At 40.5% G+C, this 18,860-nt stretch overlaps 3 protein-coding genes across 11 annotated transcripts in view; 2 read left to right on the forward strand and 1 right to left on the reverse strand.

Moving 5' to 3' along the window:
• LOC135555271 (dynamin-2-like) overlaps positions 1-7,346 on the reverse strand; it is a 39,131-nt gene extending 31,785 nt beyond the window's left edge. For 3 of the 9 annotated variants that reach the window (XM_064987589.1, XM_064987591.1, XM_064987584.1), the window contains exon 1: positions 6,876-7,327. In XM_064987589.1, the coding sequence (XP_064843661.1) occupies positions 6,876-7,036 (161 nt within the window). In that variant the 5' untranslated portion in view covers positions 7,037-7,327. Of the gene's footprint in view, positions 1-6,875 lie in introns of all 9 variants that reach the window. The other 6 variants (XM_064987588.1, XM_064987587.1, XM_064987586.1 and 3 more) reach the window with 3 other exon arrangements.
• Positions 7,347-7,529: 183 nt separating this feature from the next.
• Positions 7,530-13,471, forward strand: LOC135555275 (queuine tRNA-ribosyltransferase catalytic subunit 1-like). The gene is made up of 9 exons (XM_064987597.1): positions 7,530-7,936; positions 9,704-9,772; positions 10,054-10,192; positions 10,313-10,507; positions 10,762-10,900; positions 11,031-11,106; positions 11,310-11,419; positions 11,748-11,832; positions 11,922-13,471. The coding sequence occupies exons 1-9, from the start codon at positions 7,649-7,651 to the stop codon at positions 12,072-12,074; spliced, it is 1,254 nt and encodes a 417-aa protein (XP_064843669.1). The 5' UTR covers positions 7,530-7,648; the 3' UTR covers positions 12,075-13,471.
• A 3,302-nt stretch (positions 13,472-16,773) lies between these two features.
• The window catches only part of LOC135555282 (potassium channel subfamily T member 2-like), an 89,278-nt gene continuing 87,191 nt past the window's right edge, over positions 16,774-18,860 (forward strand). The window contains exons 1-2 of the mRNA XM_064987605.1: positions 16,774-16,858; positions 16,982-17,079. Of these exons, the coding sequence (XP_064843677.1) occupies positions 16,991-17,079 (89 nt within the window). The 5' untranslated portion in view covers positions 16,774-16,858; positions 16,982-16,990. The remainder of the gene's footprint in view (positions 16,859-16,981; positions 17,080-18,860) is intronic.

An 18,860-nucleotide genomic window follows, 5' to 3' on the forward strand; every position in this document is an offset into this window, starting at 1 on the left:
CTTATGTAACAAAAACAACATCAAAACAGAAAACATTTAGAACAGCCTAAATGCCATAGTGACCGGCAGCAGGGCCCAAACCCTTCAGTGTTAAGAATGGTAGACAGAGACTTGCTAGCTACTTTAGCTAGATAGCTGGGATTTTCTACAAGGAATCTGCCTCCCGAAAAAGGCTTCTCCCAAGTGGCTGTGACACCTATTCCCGTTGCCTGCTGCACTGCTGCTTGGATTCCACCTGGCGATCTGTTCACCGTCTGCACTGGCCTGTCTCCCCCTGTTTGTTATAGGTACCCCTGCCACACATGCACTTACACACACACTGCAGGCTTTGGACTGATCGGAATTTTAGATAGAAACAGTTCAATTAACTAGGATAGGCCTACTATTGATTTATTTTCTATCATATTTTTATAGCCTACTGGACTCAGAGAGCTACTCTCTCAAGCTCTTGTTGGGACGAGTGACTCTGAACTTACAACTGCTAGCCCCAAGTCCTCATATATTTCTTTCTTCTGATTTATGCTATTTGCCTCATAACTCCTGCACACTTTGTTGACTATGAACTTGCTTGTTTACCCAACCGTGAGACAGACTGTTTTAGAGGTAGACCGAATATGATTTTTCAACGCCGATACCGATTAGTGGAGGACCAAAAAAAAAAAAAAGGCTGATACCGATTATTGGAGGACCAAAAAAAAAAAAGGCTGATACCGATTAGTGGAGGACCAAAAAAAAAAAAGGCTGATACCGATTAGTGGAGGACCAAAAAAAAAAAAAAAGGCTGATACCGATTATTGGAGGACCAAAAAAAAAAAGGCTGATACCGATTAGTGGAGGACCAAAAAAAAAAAATTATTGGAGGCTGATACCGATTAGTGGAGGACCAAAAAAAAAAAAAGGCTGATACCGATTAGTGGAGGACCAAAAAAAAAAAAAGGCTGATACCGATTAGTGGAGGACCAAAAAAAAAATTGGCTGATACCGATTATTGGAGGACCAAAAAAAAAAAAAAAAAAAAAGGCTGATACCGATTATTGGAGGACCAAAAAAAAAAAAAAAAAAAAAAAGGCTGATACCGATTATTGGAGGACCAAAAAAAAAAAAAGGCTGATACCGATTATTGGAGGACCAAAAAAAAAAAGGCTGATACCGATTAGTGGAGGACCAAAAAAAAAAAAAAAGGCTGATACCGATTAGTGGAGGACCAAAAAAAAAAAAGGCTGATACCGATTATTGGAGGACCAAAAAAAAAAAATACCGATTATTGGAGGACCAAAAAAAAAAAGGCTGATACCGATTATTGGAGGACCAAAAAAAAAAAGAGGCTGATACCGATTATTGGAGGCGCCCAAAAAAAAGTCTGATACCGATTATTGGAGGCCCAAAAAAAAAGTCTGATACCGATTATTGGAGGACCAAAAAAAAAAAAAAAAGGCTGATACCGATTATTGGAGGACCAAAAAAAAAAAAGGCTGATACCGATTATTGGAGGACCAAAAAAAAAAAAAGGCTGATACCGATTATTGGAGGCCCAAAAAAAAAGTCTGATACCGATTATTGGAGGACCAAAAAAAAAAGAGGCTCATACCGATTATTGGAGGACCAAAAAAAAAGCTGATACCGATTATTGGAGGCGCCCAAAAAAAAAAGGCTGATACCGATTATTGGAGGCCCAAAAAAAAAAAAAAGGCTGATACCGATTATTGGAGGACCAAAAAAAAAAAAAAAAAAGGCTGATACCGATTAGTGGAGGACCAAAAAAAAAAAAAAAAGGCTGATACCGATTATTGGAGGACCAAAAAAAAAAAAAAGGCTGATACCAATTAGTGGAGGACCAAAAAAAGGCTGATACCGATTATTGGAGGCCCAAAAAAAAAGGCTGATACCGATTATTGGAGGACCAAAAAAAAAAGGCTCATACCGATTATTGGAGGACCAAAAAAAAAGCTGATACCGATTATTGGAGGACCAAAAAAAAAAAAAAGGCTGATACCGATTAGTGGAGGACCAAAAAAAAAAAAAGGCTGATACCGATTAGTGGAGGACCAAAAAAAAAAAAAAAAAAAAAAAGGCTGATACCGATTAGTGGAGGACCAAAAAAAAAAAAAAGGCTGATACCGATTATTGGAGGACCAAAAAAAAAAAAAGGCTGATACCGATTATTGGAGGACCAAAAAAAAAAAAAAGGCTGATACCGATTATTGGAGGACCAAAAAAAAAGGATGATACCGATTATTGGAGGACCAAAAAAAAAAAAGAGGCTGATACCGATTATTGGAGGCCCAAAAAAAAAAGTCTGATACCGATTATTGGAGGACCAAAAAAAAAAAAAGGCTGATACCGATTATTGGAGGACCAAAAAAAAAAGGCTGATACCGATTATTGGAGGACCAAAAAAAAAGAGGCTGATACCGATTATTGGAGGACCAAAAAAAGGCTGATACCGATTATTGGAGGCGCCCAAAAAAAGTCTGATACCGATTATTGGAGGACCAAAAAAAAAAAAAAAGTCTGATACCGATTAGTGGAGGACCAAAAAAAAAAAAAAGTCTGATACCGATTATTGGAGGACCAAAAAAAAAAAAAAAAGGATGATACCAATTAGTGGAGGACCAAAAAAAAAATTAAGGCCCAAAAAAAGGCTGATACCGATTATTGGAGGACCAAAAAAAAAGAGGCTGATACCGATTATTGGAGGACCAAAAAAAGAGGCTGATACCGATTATTGGAGGCGCCCAAAAAAAAGTCTGATACCGATTATTGGAGGACCAAAAAAAAAAAAAAAGCTGATACCGATTATTGGAGGACCAAAAAAAAAAAAAAAGGCTGATACCGATTATTGGAGGCCCAAAAAAAAAAAAAAAAGGCTGATACCGATTATTGGAGGACCAAAAAAAAAAAAAAGGCTGATACCAATTAAACCAAAAAAGCTGATACCGATTATTGGAGGACCAAAAAAAAAAGAGGCTGATACCGATTATTGGAGGCCCAAAAAAAAGGCTGATACCGATTATTGGAGGACCAAAAAAAAAAAAGAGGCTGATACCGATTATTGGAGGACCAAAAAAAAAGGCTGATACCGATTATTGGAGGCGCCCAAAAAAAGTCTGATACCGATTATTGGAGGCCCCCAAAAAAAGGCTGATACCGATTATTGGAGGCCCCCAAAAAAAGGCTGATACCGATTATTGGAGGCCCCAAAAAAAGTCTGATACCGATTATTGGAGGCCCAAAAAAAGGCTGATACCGATTATTGGAGGACCAAAAAAAAAAGGCTGATACCGATTATTGGAGGCCCAAAAAAAGCTGATAACCGATTATTGGAGAACAAAAAAAGAAGGACGATACCGATTATTGGAGGACAAACACTGCTTCGAGGGTGGCTGTTGTCGTTGTGTTCCTGGTTCGAGCCCAGGTTGGGACGAGGAGAGGGACGGAAGCTATACTGTTACACTGGCAATACTAAATTGCCTATAAGAACATCCAATAGTCAAAGGTTAATGAAATACAAATGATAGAGAGAAATAGTCCTATAAATACTATATTAACTACAACCTAAAACCTCTTACCTTGGAATATTGAAGTCTCATGTTAAAAGGAACCACCAGCTTTCATATGTTCTCATGTTCTGAGCAAGGAACTTAAACGTTAGCTTTCTTTAATGGCACATATTGCACTTTTACCTTCTTCTCCAACACTTTGTTTTTGCATTATTTAAACCAAATTGAACATGTTTCATTATTTATTTGAGGCTAAATTGATTTTATTGATGTATTATATTAAGTTAAAATAAGTGTTCATTCAGTATTGTTGTAATGGTCATTATTACAAATAAATTTCAAAAATAAAAAGAATTTTAAAAATTACGTATCGGCTTTTTTTGGTCCTCCAATAAATCGGTATCGGCGTTGAAAAATCATATTCGGTCGAACTCTAGTCTGGGTAGCCAGGCAAGGGCAGTCGGACAGTGGAGGAAGCTAAGCTGTTAGCATCACACTGACCCCCGTTACACGTCCCTCTCATATGGGCACAACTCTAAATGCTTTGTTGTGCATTTGTGTAGGCATGTTTGCGTGTGTACCTGTGTGTCAGCATTCTTCCCTAAGAGCTGTCAACAAGGGAATGTGGGAGGTCTGTTCTGGCAGGAAAATTAAGGTCAGCAGCAAATGACGAAACGTTAATTACAGCAGAGCAATGCACATCTAGAAAAAGTGTGTGTGTGTGTGTGTGTCATATTCTTCTGAGTGAGTCTTTGAATTGGGAAAACCTGCTTAACAAGCTGCTTTCATGGGTGCTTGTTTTGTGTCTTTATATGAAGGGTGATCTCACACACTGCTGATGTGGGAGACTGAGACAGGACCAGCCTGTTAAAGAGGGCTGTGGGTTAGATTGCACAACACCAACAGGCAAGGAGAGACTTTTCTATTGAACAGTAGAAATTCACAATCAAATGGGGTGAGAGAGGAAGCACTAAAGTGGAAATGATGAGTTGCCTAGTTCTGCAATAAGCTGTGAGTCAACACAATGCTATAGTCATGAAATTCTATTGAATGCCTATTTCTTGCTGATAGATATTTTTTGTTTAAAAACAGACTAGGCTAGCGAGAAAATAGGAAATGATGAGACCCCACAGGGCCAGGTACACACCTGCTGTTTATACATCATACACACATCCTATCCAACAGTCTCCTCAGAGCCAACACTAAACTGGGTTAGTGAGTGATATGGACAGTCAGTGCATTATAAATTAACAAAACTGGTGCAGCTCAGGTATAGAGTACATATTTTCATTCATTAGCCTCACAGGGGGAAAGTATTAGGCCCAAGGCGATTATGTGCAACACAAAAGTATAGGCTGTAGCCTAGTGATAGACTGACATAATATAGGTTGTGCATAGTGGGTCCTGTCCCACTGCCGATTTCCGGGTGTGGCATGGAACTTATAAATAGACCAGTGGGAGACCAGCCTACACCTAGGTTTCCCTTTGAAACAAGGGCAGAACACCAGTTAGCCCAACATGTACTCTTAAGAAGTCTACCATTACTCATTAAGGTCCAAGGATATGTTGTTATTTTCAGAGGTAGACTGGCTCTGGTAGCCCAAAACTCCATCTAAAATGTGAATCGATTCTTAATTGCGGAAACGGTTCTAGAATCATAAAGCCCTTTACTTTTAATGTTACACCAATATCATTTCACTATGCAAAACATACACTTAGTATACAATGTTTTAGCAGGCTTTATCACATGACAGTATTTTCAGTGACAACACGTTTCTGGCAGCCATCTTCCGTCACAGACAGGTGTTCATAGCATGCTAGATAGCTAATGAGCATCTGTCTCGCATAAACATGGAGATATGGCGTTGTGAGAACAGTAACCCTAACCCTATAAAAAAAGTTGTATATCAATTTATGCTTTCGTTTTAGAAAAGTATTTCCCGCGGATATAAAGATAACGTCCGTATGCTTCCAAAACCGTACCGCAAGCGATGCACGTTACGCCTTGGGCACACCTAGTGTCCTTGCGCAAAATGGTTTGCAGCATCTGGATGGTGTGCAACAAAAGTTTAACATTCACCTTCTGCTAACATTTTTGTCAAGCTGTCTATGCGTACAGTTGGACGCATACCTTCGATAAATCCAATGTATGCCCCACACAGAACGCACTGCTGCAAGGCAAACGCAGTGTTCCATTGGAAATTAATGTACTCCTGGTGTACCAAAATGCAATGACACTGTCAGTGTGATCAAGGCGTTAATGTTCAGACCGAGCTTTGGGGATATTAACAAAACTTCTTCCTCCAATGACTCCTTCCTCCAATTAACAAAACTCCTTCCTCCAATGTAATGGAACGGAGTCATTCAAGGGCTCAACACCAGTGTGACATCACACAAAATACATTTTTCTCCAGTCTACACTTCACCCACCTACTATCTCTGTACTCACCCACTATAAACAAGTTATTTGGACCACACAAAACTATACAGCATATTTACGCAAGATACATTGTCTAAATACCGGTAATATGCAAACACCACTGGGAAACTAATGTTGTTGGCCTCTTTGTGGCACCCCAACTTGCCAAGTGCAGCATCATCATATTTAAGTGGATTAAAAGGGGGACAAGCAGCCTAATATTCAACTAAATGTTTTCATATACCTCAATTCTAGACTACACTCCATATAGATTATGCCCAACATAGCCATTGCAGACTGAAACAAGCAGCTACTGTAGTTGTGTTCTGTTGTGTAATGTCATCATGTCACCCAGAGAGTTATAAATTACATACATCTCAAATGTAAAACAATTCAATGTGTACTGGGAACAGTCTACAATACACAAAAAAATTAAGTTATCAATCTAATCTACTGATCAGTCGACTGAAGTAGCCTGATTTAATTTCCGTGTTCGGCCCTGCTGACATTACTGCAGGAGCAAGTTGCCCCCAAAACGCTAGATAGCTAAATGATTTGGTCCGTATTTATTGCATTTAGTTTTATTTCCTTACATAAATAGATACTAATATGTAATATGTCTGGTCCTAGACCAGTGCCTCCAGACAACTTTTCACGATTTCCTTTGAAACATTTGTTATTCGCCCTGGCTTGCCACGCAAACGTCGCATCTAACGTCAACATTTCGTTCCTCCTCTTTCATTTAGTTTTGTTTGATTACGCCAAGTGCGTAAATGAGTATGTGACCAAATACCCGTTTAGGAGCACGGATCATCTCACAACTACTAACTGGTTATCTAGCTAGCGAAATTCCTTACTAAAAGCTGACTCCAGGGATATTTGGCAAATTGAGTTGAGTGAGCTAAACCACAAATATGATAGCTGTCTAGCTAACGTTAGCTTTGAGCACCACCAACCTGCCAACGAAATTTTCCAAGACCGAGCTTTTTCCAGCACTCTGCCCACCGACCACAGCAATTTGCGGTAAATCCAAGTTACAACTCTGGCCGATGGAACTGAAAGCGTCCTGAAGTTTGTTGATAAGGGGGATCAAATCTTCCATCCCCCGGTTCCCCATGGTTTCGTTGGATCGGTTCCCCTCCCGAACTAACGTTAGCCTACTACGTTAACGTTACTAGTTAGCAAGGTGCTCAGGTTACTCCGAAATGTTGAATTCCAACTTTCAAGCCGCCCTGTCTTCACTCTGTCAAATGAAAATATGATGTTTACAAATTGTGTAACTCCCAATTTAGTGGTATTACAATAACGTGTTCTTATAAACACGAAAATACTCAAAGTCAACCAAACGAAACGGATAGAAAACTCACAAAACAAAACTTCCACCATCCGGTCAGGCAAATCGACATCCGACCTAACCGGTGATAAGGCTACCGCCTCCTGTCAATGAAATAATTGGTCAATCTCACTGCTCGTCTCCAATCACTCTCCTTTCATTGGCTAGTTGTTTTCAACGACAAAGGGGTGTGTTCACCCCTGGACATTGCTTCAATGGGCAAATTAATACTTGATGACACAATTATTAAATGACAAGACATGCAAGGATAGCTTCTACGAGTTTGCTGTCAATGATATTGTAATGAAGACATATTTTTGACAACTCAATGCAAATATTAGATTACTGTAGTCCCGGTATGTCACGTGCTTGTTGACGTCGTCTGTGTGCAACAACATGGCTGCGCCCATAACCAGAGGAGCTGCAACGAGCAGCCTTGAAACAGGCATGGTTGTCAAGAAAGCCGTTTCCATCGTTGCTCCTCTTGCTCTCCGAATCATCGCCGAATGTCCAGTGACCAAAGCGAGGGCTTGTGATCTCAAACTCCCTCACTGTACGGTCAGCACCCCAGTGTTCATGCCTGTTGGTACACAAGGCACGATGAAGGGAATCACTGTGGACCAACTCGATGATCTGGGATGTCAGATTTGTCTTGGCAACACATACCACTTGGGTATGAGACCGGTAAGTGTAGCCCAATAATGTAAGAAAGGAGCCTAACGTTACTCGTTATAGTCCAAGGACCTTACATGTTCTGTTTAAAGGGGCAATCAGAATTTGCTACATCCATTTTAGGATTTATACATTAATGATATGTACCCATTGATTCTTGAAGAACATACTTTATAAATGCCACATGAGCTTAGTTCAACTGTCATACCCCACAGAATATATACAATATAACTTTGTTTTACTCCAATCTTTGTAAACAAAGTTAATGTAAACAAACACAGTATAGCCTCAAAACATGGTCAAAGCTATAATTGGATGGTCAGATATCATGTATGATCAGTCCTTGCATCCATAGCTCTGTCTATGAATTTGAGAATGGTTACATATCTCCAGCCCCGTCCTTCAGCGTTTTAGTGAAACAGTGGTGGAGAGGCTTTTTTGTTATTGTTTCAACTGCTGATTTGCACTTTAAAGGCAAATTTGCTCAGGAAGCCAAAACAGCCAAATACTCGATCTAAACGTTAATTGATTCTCACTTGCGGTACGGTTCTAGAAACATAAATCCCTCTACTTTCATATCACATCAAAATAATTTAGCAAATGCACACTTACTGTTTTAACTGGTTTAACACAGTTGCGGCCAACAGTGTTTTTCAGTGACAAAAAAGCTGTAAAGCTGTGTATAACCCTACAAAGCTGTGTATAACCCTACAAAGCTGTGTATAACCCTATAAAGCTGTGTATAACCCTATAAAGCTGTGTATAACCCTATAAAGCTGTGTATAACCCTATAAAGCTGTGTATAACCCTACAAAGCTGTGTATAACCCTACAAAGCTGTGTATAACCCTACAAAGCTGTGTATAACCCTACAAAGCTGTGTATAACCCTACAAAGCTGTGTATAACCCTACAAAGCTGTGTATAACCCTATAAAGCGGTGTATAACCCTACAAAGCTGTGTATAACCCTATAAAGCGGTGTATAACCCTATAAAGCTGTGTATAACCCTACAAAGCTGTGTATAACCCTACAAAGCTGTGTATAACCCTATAAAGCGGTGTATAACCCTATAAAGCGGTGTATAACCCTACAAAGCTGTGTATAACCCTACAAAGCGGTATATAACCCTACAAAGCTGTGTATAACCCTATAAAGTGTTGTATAACCCTATAAAGCTGTGTATAACCCTATAAAGCTGTGTATAACCCTACAAAGCTGTGTATAACCCTACAAAGCTGTGTATAACCCTATAAAGCGGTGTATAACCCTATAAAGCGGTGTATAACCCTACAAAGCTGTGTATAACCCTACAAAGCGGTATATAACCCTACAAAGCTGTGTATAACCCTATAAAGTGTTGTATAACCCTATAAAGCTGTGTATAACCCTATAAAGCGGTGTATAACTCTACAAAGCTGTGTATAACCCTATAAAGCTGTGTATAAATTTAACCTTTTGTTTTTTGAAAATTATTTATTGCTAATATGAAAGATATAAGGTCCTTATGCTTCCAAAACTGTACTGCAAGTGATGCGTGTTAATGTTCAGACTGAGCTTCAGGGCTCTTAACACAACTCCCCTGTGTAGAAGACGTCTTCGTCCAATAACTCTCATGTGTAATGTAATGGAACTGAGAGTCATTATCAATGGCTACATTAAGTGGTGCTAGGGCTATTCACATTGTGTATCAAAGATGATTGACCTTGTATACAGCTCTTTGTTGTCAGTGTCTGGTGTGCTGCAGACAGTGAGGATGGTGTTTGTCTGTCCCATCACAGGGTCCTGAGCTGATTGAGAAAGCAAATGGCCTGCATGGCTTCATGAACTGGAAAAGAAACCTTTTGACTGTGAGTATCAGCTAATGTGTTGACTGCGTAAGTGGGCTAAAAAGAACAAGGGTCTCTTTCACCCAAATGTCTGCTTTTCAAGATACATGAGCATCATATGATGCAAAATGCATCATATGAGGAGGATTTCATTATTTTGAAGGTCACATAGCTTGAAAACTTGAGTGCTGACAAGAAAAACATTTTGGGACTACAGTATGTCAACGATGGACTATTGAAACACAAACCAAAAGATAGTTTTTGGTTGGAATTTACCTTGAATCCCTACCATTTCTACATAGGACAGTGGGGGCTTTCAGATGGTGTCTCTTGTTGAACTATCTGAGGTTACTGAGGAGGGGGTCAAGTTCAAATCTCCTTACGATGGGAAGGAGATCTTTCTGAGTCCTGAGCAGTCAATCGCCATACAGAACAGTCTGGGTAAGAAGGACACAATCCAGTATCCACTCCCAATGAATCAGTCTGGAAAGTAAAGCCACTATACTTCAGGTAGTACTCCTGTTCTTAATTTTAATATCGCACCATTTCTGTTTTGTCCAGGGTCAGACATCATGATGCAGTTGGATGACGTGGTCAGCAGTACGGTGACTGGGCCGCGGGTGGAGGAGGCTACGTGGAGATCGATTCGCTGGCTGGACCGCTGCATTGCAGCCAATAAGAATCCAGATAGACAGAACCTGTTTGCCATCATCCAGGGGGGCCTGAACACAGAGCTGCGCAAAGCCTGTCTAGACGGTAAGATGTTCCCCCCTGTTTCATCTATGTCTATCGATGACTAACCTCCCTCAAAGCCGTTCAGCACAGTAAATTGCTCTGTCTTCATGCCAATTAGCTAATTAGTTTAACATCTTATTTTGGAAATACAGAGGAAAAGAGCTAATGAAAAATACGTTATCTGTGCAGATGCTGATACCAAATTTTGTGAAATTTGCGTATGTCCAGAGGATACATATTTTTAAAATCTTTTTCTGTTCCTGTGCTTTTTACAGAAATGACAAAACGGGATGTTCCTGGCTTTGCTATTGGTGGGCTGAGCGGAGGTGAGGAGAAGGATGATTTCTGGAGGATGGTGACACTCAGCACAGACCACCTGCCTCGGGAGAAGCCTCGCTACCTTATGGGGGTTGGGTATGGCTGCCATCTTCCTTATGTTATAACAGCACATTTACATGCATAAATGACATAAGTTGCAAATGTTTTGTCGTGCCGTACAGATATTTCTATGTATGTGGTTCATGTGTTTTGCTGTGGGTCACAGTTATGCAGTAGACCTGGTGGTGTGTGTTGCTCTGGGTTGTGACATGTTTGACTGTGTCTTCCCAACACGCACTGCAGTAAGTATTCCATTCTCTTACATATTATTAGTCACCTACTCTCTATTAATTTACTTTGAAATAAGTATTCTTATCACAAGTGCAGAGAAACCCAATAGCTTCTTTTATAATTTAGTCCATAGCAGTACTACTTTCTTTATAATGATTATATTGATGATTATGGTTATGATGATAATGAAGTGATCTTCTTCCTTTCATCCCAGAGGTTTGGCTCAGCTCTGGTCCCGTGGGGATCTCTGACAATTACCAAGAAACAGTTTGCCAAGGACCTACAGGCAATAGACCCAGACTGCCAGTGCCCCACCTGCAGGAGGTAAAGGCATATTAACCCTGGTACACTGAGGGACAGAATACGGAGGGTTGAAGGAATGGAGTATGTAGGGGTTAGAGAAACTGGCTTACAAATCTCAATTCTCTTCAATGGATGTTTTTAAGTTGTAGGCTGAATGATTCTGAGGATTGTTTTCTCGTGGGGCGGCAGGTGGCCTAGTGGTTAGAGCGTTGGGCAAGTAACCGAAAGGTTGCTAGATCGAATCCTCGCTCTGCCCCTGTCATTTAAATAATAATATAACTGACTGACTTGCCTATAAAGGTATCTTCTTTAAAAAAAAAAACATTATCTGTTTCATTTCAATTTCCAGGCACAGTCGGGCCTATCTGCATGCTCTGTTCAAGAGTGACACCGCAGCCATGCATCACATTACCATCCACAACATCTCCTACCAGGTCTGTGTTTCTATAATGGTTAATAGTTTCCTTTAGTTACTATTTGCCATAGATGAGATAATAACCTTATCCTCTATCTTTGCGTCCAGCTCACTCTGATGCGGTCGATGAGACAGAGCATCATAGATGGTCTTTTCCCAGACTTTGTGAGGACATTCATGAAGAGAATGTTCCCCTCTCCTGAACAGTATCCAGGCTGGGCGGTAGATGCTCTAGGAACAGTCAACATCACATTGAATTAAACTGCTTTGTACAACCTGGGACTTCCTCTGAAATGGCCAATAAGACCTTTTTATATGAGAAATCAGATCTCCTTTTAAAAAATGGTTTTGTTTTTTATGAAATCGCTTTTTCTACTTTCATGCTTCATTTGGGTAATTGCTTCTGCCTGTATATTCTGTCAGACTTATTACTGAATGGTTTAATGACGGTGATGTACCTGAATATTTTACTGTCTTTATGATTTAGTTACGTTCATGTTTTGTTACAATACGGTTCTTTTTTTCTGTGTAATTTATATGCTAAACATTCTGTTGAAAGTTCTGAATTTACATTGTACTGCTTTCAACTCCTGTCAGACATACAGTACTTTTGTGACATCCAGTTTTCACTCTGCAGTCATTTTCAGTGTATGATAATGTAGGAGTGGAGTAGTGTTGTTGAAGTCCAGGAACTGTCTCCTCTGATATATTCAGACACTTTTAGTTGTTACCATGGCTACAGACCAGCGGCCCACCCTCTTTAAATTCCATGCATGACTTCTAACACAGAAATGTGGTCATAAACTAACAATTAGAGACATTTCGGAACATTTCCTAGGGCTTATTATCGACCTTTACCAGCAGGAGGAAGCGAATACATTTCTATAATTGAGTTCTGTTTTGTTGTGCAAGAGATGAGTACACAGGAACCCACATTTGTGTGCTTTTGACTTTGGGCCACTAGAGGGCAAAAATATTCTAAACCTGATGAAAATGCACGTGAGCCAGATTAGGCCATTTGTTTAGTTGACATGCTGGAGAAGTTTCATAGGAAGGAATGGGAATTCTACCCACCCAGTTTGGTTCAAATGCAGAGAAGTAGAGCATGTATGGTTTAGTCAGATTTGCATGCTGAGGGCAGACAGAGTAGTGGCAAACAAAATTCTCAAGGAAGTGGCTTAGGGGATCACAATTTCCTGTGTCTCTGAAGTGCTACTTTCTCAAACAAAAAATGACACCCAATACAATGAGTTCCGGTAGTCAAGACAGTCAGAGGACAGAGAATAATTGGGTGTCATAATCTGCCATTGAAGCAAACCAGGATCAAAGACACATTGGAAAACAATAGGCAAGATATTTTTGTAGATTCCAATGTTTAGGTTTTTGTTCCAGAAACAACATTTTGTTTGATTGGTTCCTGTTTTTCTATTAGAAATTGAGGTCCTTTCTGTTTTTCATTGTAAGACATCTAATTAAACCTTTAATAGGCTACATTGCAGTTGTAAAAGCACCTGTTGCCTTTAGTTGAGAGACGAGATCTTTAAATAAAGCCACCCTGTATAGGCTACAGAGTCTATACATGGGTTGTAATTGTTAATACCTGTCAGTTATTAGTTTATAATGCTAAACATATAATAATAAACATGTAATAGTAATGAGCAAGTTATTCTTTAATGAATCAACACAGTTGACGATCACATTTTTACCTAAGTCTGTGCGTGTCACTTGAATTAGATTATTTTATGGGATATTGTAGTCCTATTGGATGAATTCTCTAAGAAAATTGCCTTTATCTACAGTTGTGGCCAAAAGTTTTGAATGAATGACACAAATATTCATTTTCACAAAGTCTGCTGCCTCAGTTTGTATGATGGCAATTTGCATATACTCCAGAATGTTATGAAGAGTGATCAGATGAATTGCAATTAATTGCAAAGTCCCTCTTTGCCATGCAAATGAACTGAATCCCCCCCCAAAAAACTCCACTGCATTTCAGCCCTGACACAAAAGGACCAACTCACATCATGTCAGTGATTCTTTCGTTAACACTGGTGTGAGTGTTGACGAGGACAAGGCTGGTGATCCCTCTGTCATGCTGATTGAGTTCGAATAATGGACTGGAATCTTCAAAAGGAGGGCGGTGCTTGGAATCATTGTTCTTCCTCTGTCAATCATGGTTACCTGTAAGGAAACACGTGCCGTCATCATTGCTTTGCACAAAAAGGCCTTCACATGCAAGGATATTGCTGCCAGTAAGATTGCACCTAAATCAACCATTAATCAGATCATTAAGAACTTCAAGGAAAGTGGTTCAATTGTTGTGAAGAGGGCTTCAGGGAGCCCAAGAACGTCCAGCAAGCACCAGGACCGTCTCCTAAAGTTGATTCAGCTGCGGGATCGGGGCACCACCAGTACAGAGCTTGCTCAGGAATGGCAGCTGGCAGGTGTGAGTTCATCTGCACGCACAGCGAGGCAAAGACTTTTGGAGGATGGCCTTGTGTCAAGAAGGGCAGCAAAGAAGCCACTTTTCTCCAGGACAAACATCAGCAACAGACTGATATTTTGCAAAAGGTACAGGGATTGGACTGCTGAGGACTGGGGTAAAGTCATTTTCTCTGATGAATCCCCTTTCCGATTGTTTGGGGCACCCGGAAAAAAAGCTTGTCTGGAGAGGACAAGGTGAGCGCTACCATCAGTCCTGTGTCATGCCATCAGTAAAGCATCCTGAGACCATTCATGTGTGGGGTTGCTTCTCGGCCAAGGGAGTGGGCTCACTCACAATTTTGCCGAAGAACACAGCCATGTATAAAGAATGGTACCAACACATCCTCCGAGAGCAACTTCTCCAAACCATCCAGGAACAGTTTGGTGACGAACAATGCCTTTTCCAGCATGATGGAGCACCTTACCATAAGGCAAAAGTGATAACTAAGTGGCTCGGGGAACAAAACATCGATATTTTGGGTCCATGGCCAGGAAACTCCCAGGAAACTGTCCAGACCTTAATCCCTTTGAGAACTTGTGGTCAACCCTCAAGAGGCGAGTGGACAAACAAAACCCCACAAATTCTGACAAACTCCAAGCATTGATAATGCAATAATGGGCGGCCATCAGTCAGGATATGGCCCAGAAGTTAATTGACAGCATACCAGGGCGGATTGCAGAGGTCCTGAATTTCAAAATTTCTTGTTAACAATCTATATTTTTGGCAAGTCGGTAAGGACATCTACTTTGTGCATGACACAAGTTATTTTTCCAACAATTGTTTTCAGACAGATTATTTCACTTATAATTCACTGTATCACAATTCCAGTGGGTCGGGAGTTTGCATACACTAAGTTCCATACACTAAGTACACTAAATTCCATGAATTGTTGTCATGGCTTTAGAAGCTTCTGATAGGCTAATTGACATCATTTGAGTCAATTAGAGGTGTACTTGTGGATGTATTTCAAGTCCTACCTTCAAACTCAGTGCCTCTTTGCTTGACATTATGGGACAATCAAAAGAAATCAGCCAAGACCTCAGAAAACAAATTGTTGACCTCCACAAGTCTGATACATCCTTGGGAGCAATTTCCAAACACCTGAAGGTGCCACGTTCATCTGTACAAACAATAGTACGCAAGTATAAACATCATGGGACCACGCAGCCGTCATACCGCTCAGGAAGGAGACGCGTTCTGTCTCTTAGAGATGAACGTACTTTGCTGCGAAAAGTGCAAATCAATCCTGAACAACAGCAAAGAACCCTGTGAAGATGCTGGAGGTAACCGGTACAGAAGTATCCATATCCACAGTAAAACGAGTCCTATGTCGACATAACCTGAAAGGCCGCACAGCAAGGAAGAAGCCACTGCTCCAAAACCGCAATTAAAAAAGCCAGACTACAGTTTGCAACTGCACATGGGGACAAAGATCCTACTTTTTTCTGATGAAACAAAAATAGAACTGTTTGGCCATAATGACCATCGTTATGTTTGGAGGAAAAAGGGGGAGGCTTGCAAGCCGAAGAACACCATCCCAACCGAAAAGCACGGGGGTGGCAGCATCATGTTGTGGAGGTGCTTTGCTGCAGGAGGTACTGGTGCACTTCACAAAATAGATGGCATCATGAGGTAGGAAAATGATGTGGATATATTGAAGCAACATCTCAACACATCAGTCAGGAAGTTAAAGCTTGGTCACAAATGGGTCTTCCAATTGGACAATGACCCCAAGCGTACTTCCAAAGTAGTAGCAATTGGTTTAAGGACAACAAAGTAAAGATTTTGGAGTGGCCATCACAAAGCCCTGACCTCAATCCTATAGGAAAATTTGTGGGTAGAACTGAAAAAGCGTATGTGAGCAAGGAGGCCTGCAAACCTGACTTAGTTACACTAGCTCTGTCAGGAGGAATGGGCCAAAATTCACCCACCTTATTGTGGGAAGCTTGTGGAAGGCTACCCAAAACGTTTGCGTCTTCACCTGTAGGCCCATTGACTGCACAGTGATGATTAGGGAGCCGGACAGTCAATAAACTATGAATATATGTCGATGATCATTTCTACACAGTTTTGATTTGGTTTTAGTCATTTGAAAGTATATAGAGAAATTAGGTCCTTATTAAATGGATTAACTTAATATCGTGTATGACTCATAAATGGTTTATTGAGCTTACATTAACAAGAATTAGAGCATGTCCTGAATAAATGAACAAAAATAAACAAGGCATCTTCAGTAAAACGACAACACATCACTATAAAGCTTATGCAAATATGATTAGCTTGTTCAGTATTTAAAATGTGCCCTGCAGGGATTTGGGCTTGTAACCTACTGCTCGTAGACTCAGAGTATGTAATTGTTCGAGCAAATGGGTCTGCTTTCGCTGCGTCCATAAGGAGCCAGCGGATGTTCAAAGAGACAACCAGTTGTTCCGCATCCTGTCAAGCCAAAAGTACTCACGTGCATGTCACGGCGGAGCATCCTCGATCTGTTGCATTGGAAGAAGAAAGATATTACATTGTGTCAGTAATAAATTAACCACATTTTAGGGTGCTCATACAGGTATGTGTTATTTGGAAGTTGAATAACAAAATAATAGTTCATTTTGATAAGCCATTCTAGAGGCGTCTCTGTTTGTTCGCCTCTCAATCTCTGGCATTGTGCGCTCGTGGGTTCGGCGCTCAGGAGGGGACCATGGTAGAGCTGGAGAAGGAGGTGCTCCCGCTGCCTCCACGGTACCGGTTCCGAGACCTGTTGCTGGGTGACTGGCAAGCTGATGACAGGTAGGAAATATATTCCAACTTGTTTATTCTGAAGAAACCTGTGTTGGCGCACAACAATCTAGCCTACCCATGGTACCCTGTAATTGCTCCAAGTTAAATTAATCGTAATTTGTAGTCCCTCGCTAAACTAAGAAATGCATCTTTACGTTGCCATCGCAACCAAAAAAAGAGAACGTAGGCTACTGTAATAATGTCATTTTTATTTATCTGGCTCTGTTGATGGCGCTGTGAAAGAGGATAGCCTACAACGAGCCACTGTGCAGCAGCAACAGGTTTCATAATGGAAAAGACTGAACTAAATGCACAGACTCCATGTTAATGCTTATGTGTGTGTGCATGCGTGTGCTTGCATAGGCATTACGTTTTTTCAGCTATGCATATTGTCCATGCGTGGAAGTCAGGCATGTCAAATCCATTTTGATATTTATAATTCTGAACGTATATTTGGGAAAGTGTTAATAATTAGGTTGTAATGTCAGCCTCTGGCAGCCATTAATTTAGTCATTATACCACCTATTTATTATTTATCAAGCCTTAGATTGGGTTGACTTATCATGCTCCCTTTCTTTAGCCAGGCTAGGTATGGTCAGGGCTGTTCCAAAAGCAGAACATATGGCCCTACCAAGAGTGTCTGTTAACCTGTACTTAACCATCCATTTTCAGGATAATGTATTTGTTATGGTTTCCCCATGCATATTTATTAATATGAGTATGCTTGCCACACTTGGTGTGGATATTTCATTATAGGGACTAATACAATACTGAACCACCATTTCACAACTGGACCCCTGGTTGGTAGGTTAAATTAAAGACCAAAATAGCAGGCTCATGTTTTAATTGGGATGAGTTTTGTCCTGGAGGCATAACTGAGCGATTTATGATAGATAGGACAGCTGCAAAGTCAAAATTCATGACAAAAAACACTAACCTGCACCAAAACAATTGCTTGTGGTCTTCCTCCTGAGTGGGTGTTTAAAATCACATCATTTAAGAAGACTATATGTACTGAACAAAAATATGAACGCACATGTAAAGTCTTGGTCCCATTCTCCATGAGCTGAAATAAAAGATCTCAGAAATCCATATGTACAAAAAGCTTATTTCTCTCAAATTTGGTGCACAAATTTGTTTACATGCCTCTTGGTGAGCATTTTTCCTTTGCCAAGAGAATCCATCCACCAGACAGATGTGGCATATCAAGAAGCTGATTAAACAGCATGATCATTACACAGGTGCACCTTGTGTTGGGGACAATAGAATGCCACTCTAAAATGTGCAGTTTTGTCAGACAACACAATGCCACAGATGTCTCAAGTGTTGAGGGAGTGTGCAATTGGCATGCTAACTGCAGGAATGCCCAACAGAGCTGTTGCCAGATAATTGAATGTTCATATCTCGATCATCAGTGGCCGACAACGTCGTTTTAGAGAATTTGGCAGTACATACAACTGGCCTCAAAACCGCAGACCACATGTAACCACGCCAGCCCAGGACCTCCACATCCGGCTGAGGCGTATTTCTGTCTGTAATAAAGCCGCTTTGTGTGGGTGGGCCTATGCCCTCCCAGACCCACTCATGGCTGCGCTCCTGCCCAGTCATGTGAAATCCATAGATTAGGGTCAAATGAATGTATTTCAATTGACTGATTTCCTCCTATGAACAGTAACTCAGTAAAATCTTTGAAATTGTTGCATGTTGCGTTTATATTTTTGTTCAGTATAAAAAGGGTTGAAGAAGGCTTCCATTTGATCAACGTTATCCAATACTACAAAGGCAGTAAT

Source organism: Oncorhynchus masou, chromosome 15 (assembly GCF_036934945.1).
Source record: "Oncorhynchus masou masou isolate Uvic2021 chromosome 15, UVic_Omas_1.1, whole genome shotgun sequence".
NCBI classification, from domain to species: Eukaryota; Metazoa; Chordata; class Actinopteri; order Salmoniformes; family Salmonidae; genus Oncorhynchus; species Oncorhynchus masou.

Coding starts and splice junctions, on each gene's coding strand:
- LOC135555275 (XM_064987597.1), top strand. CDS start 7,649: ATGGCTGCGCCCATAACCAGAGGAGCTGCAACGAGCAGCCTTGAAACA. Junction 9,773..10,053: donor GGAAAAGAAACCTTTTGACT/GTGAGTATCAGC, acceptor ATTTCTACATAG/GACAGTGGGGGCTTTCAGAT. Junction 11,107..11,309: donor TCTTCCCAACACGCACTGCA/GTAAGTATTCCA, acceptor CTTTCATCCCAG/AGGTTTGGCTCAGCTCTGGT.